Source organism: Beta vulgaris, chromosome 2, assembly GCF_026745355.1.
Source record: "Beta vulgaris subsp. vulgaris cultivar EL10 chromosome 2, EL10.2, whole genome shotgun sequence".
NCBI classification, from domain to species: Eukaryota; Viridiplantae; Streptophyta; class Magnoliopsida; order Caryophyllales; family Amaranthaceae; genus Beta; species Beta vulgaris.
Window position 1 is genome coordinate 27,958,178 of NC_079203.1, and position 7,861 is coordinate 27,966,038.

General features: G+C 35.0%; 1 protein-coding gene across 5 annotated transcripts; it reads right to left on the bottom strand.

Moving 5' to 3' along the window:
• Nucleotides 1–1,260: 1,260 nt before the first annotated feature.
• On the bottom strand, nucleotides 1,261–7,090 carry LOC104883576 (uncharacterized). Of its 5 annotated transcripts, none has more exons than XM_057392564.1 (10): nucleotides 5,570–6,934; nucleotides 5,437–5,472; nucleotides 5,308–5,343; nucleotides 5,188–5,238; nucleotides 5,057–5,086; nucleotides 4,778–4,841; nucleotides 4,209–4,270; nucleotides 4,068–4,128; nucleotides 1,756–1,875; nucleotides 1,261–1,664 (listed from the first exon to the last, which is right to left on the bottom strand). In XM_057392564.1, exons 1-10 carry the CDS (start codon nucleotides 5,596–5,598, stop codon nucleotides 1,572–1,574), a joined length of 582 nt encoding a protein of 193 aa, XP_057248547.1. In that variant the 5' UTR covers nucleotides 5,599–6,934; the 3' UTR covers nucleotides 1,261–1,571. The 5 variants fall into 5 exon arrangements, 4 of the variants coding, with proteins under 4 accessions (XP_057248547.1, XP_057248548.1, XP_057248549.1 ...); XM_057392565.1 differs by having other exon boundaries at nucleotides 6,282–6,928; XR_008968019.1 differs by lacking the exon at nucleotides 1,261–1,664 and adding an exon at nucleotides 2,559–2,845 and having other exon boundaries at nucleotides 5,570–7,090.
• Between the last annotated feature and the right edge of the window lie 771 nt (nucleotides 7,091–7,861).

Below are 7,861 nucleotides of genomic sequence, written 5' to 3' on the forward strand. Positions count from 1 at the left end.
CTGGATTTTTTCATACGCACTCAGCGGGACATAGTTAGGCAAGATGTGGTCAAAGGAGTACAACATTTGTTTAGTACAAGTAATATTCTCAAATCTTGGAACCAAACTCTTCTAATATTACTTCCAAAAATAGAAACTCCGACCAATCCAAGTCAACTGAGGCCTATTAGTCTTTGTAATACTTTATAAGTGTATTTCGAAATGTCTAGCATCTCATCTAAAAGTCATCCTCCCTAAGCTCATCAATGAAAGTCAGCATGCTTTTATTTCAGGTCGTCAAATGAATGATAATACTTTGATTTCTCATGAGTTAATTCATTTCATTAGCTAGAGGAAACATAATTTATACACTTGTGCGGCTATCAAAATAGATATGAGTAAGGCGTACGACAGAGTTCATACTGGGGCTTTATTATTAGAGTTCTCAAAGCTTTTGGTTTCCCCCAATCTTCGATCAATCTTATTCATCAATGTATGTCTACCGTCTCTTACTCTTTCTTGATAAATGGGAAAATGTGGAAGAGTTTTAAGCCTAGTTGAGGTGTTAGACAAGGGGACCCACTTTCCCCTTTTTTCTTTATTTTTTGTATGAAAAAATACTCTAGAATGTTGTCTTCAGGTTAGGATTTGGGACAGTTCAATGGTATAAGGGTTAGTAGATGCTCACCAAAAATTCATCATCCTTTTATTCACTCCTTTTTATGGGCCAATAAGGGTCAAAAGGGTATAATTAAGTGAAGAAAAAGACAACTCAGTTGCAAAAAGATCTAGGAGAGCTCCGAATATCTTTCTCTTGAGACTTTTATCATGCTAAAAATTCAAGCTTCTTAGGGTTTTAGGGGCTTAAAAAGGGCTTACATCCAGGGTCATAATCCTATTGTGTTAACCGGGATCCTGATAGTACGTTTAATTAGTTTAATATTTTTAAAGTTATTTGGTATTTGCCTTTTGCTCCAATCAAATTAAAAAAGTTTTCTGGTGGAAGATTGTCCAAAATAGACTCCCTACGGAAGATAATCTAATCAAGAGAGGCATACAGCTTGATTCACATTGTTATATTGTAATCATCCAAACTCATGTTTTTAGGGAGTGTGATATAGCGAATGCCTGTTGGAATAATATTTTGGCTTCCTCAATCACATATGATCCATAAAATAATTCTAATTGGATCATTACACATATTCTGCTTTTCAAAAGCAAGGATGGTCTTTATAATAACAGATTACTTCAATTCACTATCATCCTTTGGAGTCTATGGAATTATAAAAATGAAAGAATACGATTTCTATGTTAAATATCGACAATCTGCAAGATCAATTCTTTCAATCCATCTCAAATGGACCACCCAACAACGTGTTATGGGTTTAAGTTTTCTTCACCCTCCAGAGAAGGGGAGTGATCATCCCCCTAAGTTTTGTTCAGCTAATATTGCTAATACTAGAATTGGTAACTAATATATAATCTTGGTTGATGGCGCGTGGTGTAAAATAGTGAACAAGATGGGTTAATTTGCTGTACAGTAGTTATATCATACTCCACATCAAAATGCAACTCCAACTTAATAAAAAAAACTATGTGCCCCTTTCTCCATAGCATGGCACGTCAACAGCAACGTCATCTTCCAGTTCCTTTCTCGCAGCCTTTACAACCCAAGGAGCTTTTTCCTGAAATAAAATAATTTTGAGATATAAATTAGTGTTACTTATGGAGTACAGAGAAACTAATAAATAGTAGTAATTCAACAAAATTACTTACATCATCAGACATGGCACGCCATCTCTTATGCGCATCACAAAGAGGAGCCGGTATCTCTACTGGCTTAAGCTTTTCACAAAGAGGAGTTGGTATCTCTACTGGCTTTGGTATCACTAGTGGCTTTAATATAAGAGTAAACAAACAAACAAATTAATAAACTCATCTTAAACAAACATATACAATATACTAAAAGGTGTTCTCGACACAGTATTGCCCCATGTCATTCAATCATATCTAATTCAATAACTCCACATGCTCAATGTCATTCAATGAATTAAAAGATATGGCTACAACAAGCTTCAAACCCATCTTTTTACCATCAAACTATACACATTGTCCAACCAAACTAACTTTGATTATCATCACATTTATGCCTTTTTTTAAGGCTGTTATTCTATTTTTTTAGTGCAAAGAAAAAATAAAGTCACTGAATTCAATTATATATGGTTATAATAAAATTCAAACCGGACATTTTTCTATCAACTCCATCAATTTTGATTATTGTTGTTTTGTATATCCCTCTTTGTAAAAGATACTGTTCTATTATTAGTGTACTTTTCATGTGTATGTCTCTTAATGAAAATTACTTAAGAGTATAATAACACTTTCTTTGGGTTGGGCCTCACAATAAAATTAAATACTTCCTCCGCTTTTGAATTCTTGCAACAATTTCCAGTTTTGCAAATTTCTCAATACTTGCAACAACTTTTTTTTCCATTCCAGGTTAACTTTTAAACACAAATCAGCACCATCATATATTTAATAAACTAATAAATTACTTGCAATAAACGGTAATCATTTACCATTGAAAGTATTAGCCCACCTCAGACAGCCCCCAAAACCACCAGCAACAACCACTAACAGGACACCACCTACCAGCCACCACCGAACTCCCTCTCTCTACCAAAACCACCACCTTACCCACCCACCGCTTCATCCAGCACACCTAACACACACTGACCACCACATCCAACACACCTAGCAGGCTAGCACCAACATTCCAACCGAACACAACCTCCAGCACACCCACTAGGCCACTACCACCTTATCCACCAAGCACCACCTTTTCAACTGCGGACCGCGCCACCGCCTACCAGCCAATGATAAAGCAAAAAACAGCACCCCAATTCGACAGACATAATGAGAGACGATGACGGAGAGAGAAAAGGGGGATCTGAAAATATATGACAAACAGAGAGAAGATATTGCAAACAGAGAAGACGACTATGGCAACTGTCAATTTCAGAGTTCGACGGCAAAGCAATGGATGATTGCTTGCTGGCTTTGATGTCTAGGAACTATTGTGGATTGGTGGTGGTTGATTTTCGATTGGTGTGGTTTATTTTTGATTTGTGGTCGTTCGGTTGTGTTTGGTGTGTGGGGTAGCTGGTGCTTGGTGTGGTGGTGGTTATTGACAGTTTGCAATCGCTGGTGGGATCGTTTGCTTATGGTGGTTGGTGACTGAAGGCGGTTCTGGCAATGGCAGGAGGCGGTGGTAGGTGTTGTGACAGGGTGTGGGTTTACTGTTGGCCCACCCTAGATTCAATAATAATAATCTAATTCTGTTAATAGCTTAATGAGTCACGGATGAAATTTTGACTTGGAAGTTGTGCTTTATAATTTGTTGCAAGAAATCAAAAACGGAGGAAGCACATCAGTATACTTAGGTTGGTTCACTTAGAAATAGCGCAAATCTATACAATTTATTAAAGGGTGTTCTTGACAACTTACTAGTGCCACGAAGGCCTTTTCAACATACAACAAAATTGTTACTTTCCTATCAAATTGTTGTCATGTACTTGTACATCTCTCATTCTAAACATATTGCTTTATTATACGCAATCTCATAGTCAAAATTAAATACTCAATAATTTGTTTATTTAAGTCTCATAATCAAAACTAAATACTTCGTACATCATTTTTTTTAATTTATATTGGTCCCATTAGAAGCAGTGCAAATTATTTTTACAAAAACACAAACAAGAGTAGATTAAAACCCAAAATAAAAGAATTAAAAAAAATGATGCCATTCAACTCCTTGAATACCAGCAACAAACTTGAATTAATTTTCAAACTTGCGTATCATATCAAAAGAACTTCAATATTTTTGTATTGTATTATGTTTCATAATTTTCTCGACTCATTTCGCAATCTCGATTTGACTATACTATTTCCCGCATATTATATATCTATATAAAAGACTATAAAATCAATAAATAGGTAAAATAAATGTATAAAATAAGAAGAGTAGGTATGACCTGGAGACAAAAGGCTAGTTGATGCTTAAAGGGTGAATAAAAACGAATACTTACATCTGCTATTGGCCCATGATTCAGTTTCTGCACATATTCTCTCACGCCTTCATCTTCCTCCCTGTAAATTAAAGAAAAAAATTACATTAAAAAATATATATATGATTAAAGAAAGAAATATTGTGAAGATAAGAAACTTACAAGTACATGTCATGAGCTGTGGACTGCACTGCATTAACAAAAGGCTTACTTTTATAGAAGGCCTGCAAAGAAATAATAATAATGAATAATAAAATAGATTACAACATAATAATTAATGCAAATTATAACTAGATCCCTCACTAGTCACTACTATATTAGTGAAAAAGATAACTAGTAATTAGTTATGAAGAAGGCACAAGGTAATGAAAAAGGCAGTATGAAGGGCGATGCAGTTTTTGTAATCCGTTTTTATAATAAATAATCGGAAAATGTTTGAGCAACCCTTATGGTGTAATAGAGCATGTCATGTATGGTAATGTAATATAAATATAATGATTTGAAAGACAACAGGATGAACAAGGACGGATAATAAATGAATATTGACTATGATATATTACTCCTACTAACATAATGTTCAATTCTTTTCTTTTTCATTTTTTCATTTCATATGTTTGCAGTTTGCCTATCAATATCATTCCATTCCATAAAATATATATATAGTCTATAGCCAGGACCTAAGAGACCACAAAATACTAGGTATGGGTATAAACAATCTTCTAGACTTGTACCTTGAGCTTCTTCCTCCCCATTTGCTTGTTTGCTTCAGCAATACAAGCTTCAGTAACAGCAGTCCTTCATCAGGCACAAGATTAGTTAAACAAATATAAATAACCAAGTAGAGATTAATTCCACGACCACATTAATAATAATAATAATAAGGGGTGGGAGCACAACTTGTTTCTAGGCTCTCATCCAACTTTTTGTAATTATATTAATCATAAATAAATAATATAGTAATAATAATAATAGTTGGAAAATATATTCAAATAAAAATAAAAGATACTTACGAAACCCTGGCTGTCCTTTTAACAGGCATCCTTTTTCAACGAAGGAAGAAACACAAATCTTGAGTTAGTTGAGATTATTTGAACACTAGAAATTGGAGAATTTAAATTCGATAAAAAGTACGGGTACTTACAAAGCTTTGGATCTAGATCTGGTCATCACCATATTTTCTGCAACAGTCGCCCTTAATAACGAACGAACGAACAAGCAAACAAACACAATTCGAGAATAAACTTCAATAAAAGTTACTTACGAAGCCTTAGATCTGGATGTGGTCGTCGCAGCCATCCTTGACAACAAACAAACACAAATCCTGATTTGAATCTAAACAATACTAATAATAGTAATTGAAGAGTAAAATTCAATTAAAGAAGGCATTTACTTAGACTTTGATCTGGATTTATTTGTCGCCATACTTCTTATTAATCAAACAAACAAACATCTGTGTGAGATTAATTAAACAATAACAATAATTTAAAAAAAAAAAACCAAAATTGAGTAAAAGTTACTATTACTTAGACACAGATCTTGTAGCAGCCACCATGTCGAAGTAGATTCGTCGAAAAAGATGAGAAGAGGAAAAAAAAAATATAGGGTTTAGGTTAGTGGGAGGGTGGCAAGTATCGTTTGCAAACCCGTATCAGATTTCTCTACATGCCGAATTGCTCAGATTTTAAATTGATATAGGAAGTACTCCCTCCGTTCTGCATTTTTTTGGGCATTTATTGTTATTGAAGTTACTGAGGAAGATTTGTGATGTAATGATTGGCCTAGCTCACTCCTCAAGATCACGTAATATCAAATCCTAGTTAACTATGTCAACTTTATCTTCTGTAATATTATTGTAATCCTCTACTTTTGCATAGTATATCTTTTGTATTAGCATATTCCAAAGCTTTACGTATCTCTTAGCTCTAGCATAGGAAACCTTTTGTGAATAATATCAAGTATTATCTTCATCTTTTTACATTGCGTTTTTTGTACAACTCAGCCACACGGAATCCAAACCGTGTGGCCACCTCCTTCCCCGCCCACTTGCCTTCCCCCACACACTACCCAAATTACACTCATTTTCTCTCTCCTCTCACCCCAATTCCTCTTCGATCCTCCTTCCTCCCTCCTCCCTCCTCCTTCCTCAGATCTAGGGGAATACTCGTCTTCCGGAAAGTTCACTATCATAAACAAGCAGAAAATAATAAAGGTCATGAAAAAAAGAAAGGAACATACAAATGCAAGAGACATTAGGATCCTCGTCTTGAATCCCATCAGCAGCCTGCAAAATCGCATCGATATTCGAGGCTCGGCCAAGTGAAGGCGGAACAGCTCCAGCAAGTCCGCTAGGTTGCGCTCATGGCCAGGACCGGTGGTTCGAAGTTGCTAGCGCCGAAGAGTCGCTCGAACTAAGCGCTCTCAATTTTCTTGAACCCTCGCCATTTTCTCTTCTCTGAAGCTTTCAAAACTTAAAACCCTAGCTTAATCAACTCATAAATTGCGTCATCAATCACGAAAAAGACGACGAATTAGGTTTTTTGACGAACGAATTTGGGAAATTTAGGGTTTGAAGTGGAGAAAATCGATCTCAGAAGATAGAAGAAAGAGTGAAGGTAGATTAGAAATTGAGGAGAGAGAAATGGAGGGGATGTTTTCAGTGGAAACTGATTAAAAAAAGATAGTCGCACACGAGATGGTGGACCATTGCTAAGAATTTTCACTCTGCCTGAGAAGCCATTGCTAAGAATTTTGGAGTTAGTTAACTCTTAGTTGCTAAGAGCCTAAGACAGAACAGCTTGTTTGGGAGTTTGGTATTACTTCTTGGGTCAGTAATGGACTCAGGACACTTAATGTACTGTCGTACGATACCAGTATGCAACCAGCCTCCTGAAATAATAAAAAGAGCACTTCTAGAAGACCCACATTGAGAAATGTTAGTCAATCAGTATAGATTTAATATTTTCCTAAAGGCACTTATTCAGATATTTTTCACCTTTAGTGAATATAACTTGCAAACTCTCAACTGTTTGTTCTGACATAGTGGTGGCGTTGAGGGCATGGAATGGTGGCGTTGGATAGGGTGGTGTTAGTAAAGTGATGACAAGCTGGACGACGGTGGAAGGTGGTAGTTGTGGTGGAGGAAGGAAGACAGAGAAGGGCAAAGGATTTAGAGAGAGTGGAGATTCAAAGGAGTGAGAGGAAGTGTTTTAAAAAGTAACTCCTTATCATTACTAAAAGTAACCTCTATTTACTGTAGAAATAACTTTTATAATTAAAAAGTAATCTCTTATAATTACAAAAGTAACACCTATTTTTAGTAGAAGTAACTCCTTAACATTACAAAAAATAACCCCTAGTTATAGTAAAAGTAATCCCCTTACAGTTACAAAAAGTAACTTATACTTTCATTAAAAGTAACTCCTAATTATTGTAAAAGTAACCCCTACTTATAGTAAAAGTAACCCCCTTACAATTACAAAAAGTAACATATACTTTCAGTAAAATTAACCCCTTAGCATTATATAAAGTAATCCCTAGTGTCATTAAAATAACTCCTTAGCATTCGGTAAAATAATCTCTAATTTACTAAAAGTAACACCTTAGCATTGAAAAGCAACGCGTTTTACTTTATATGAATAAATGAGATTACTTTAAATATATAATGGGGATACTTTTTATGAACTAATTAATGGGTTACTTGTACCTTTCTTATTATTATGATTACTTTCTATAAACATCTTAAGCTATTATATAATAATTAGAGTTACTTTTGCGAACATATGAGGTTACTCGAACAAATAAATAAGGTTACTCAG

Bases quoted from the DNA above. Each gene is read 5' to 3' on its own strand.
- LOC104883576 (XM_057392564.1), bottom strand. From the start codon at position 5,598: ATGGTGGCTGCTACAAGATCTGTGTCTAA. The intron at 5,473-5,569 runs GTAATAGTAACT...TTGATTAATAAG, and splicing joins GCTACAAGATCTGTGTCTAA to AAGTATGGCGACAAATAAAT. The intron at 1,876-4,067 runs GTAAGTATTCGT...CTTATATTAAAG, and splicing joins ATCATGGGCCAATAGCAGAT to CCACTAGTGATACCAAAGCC.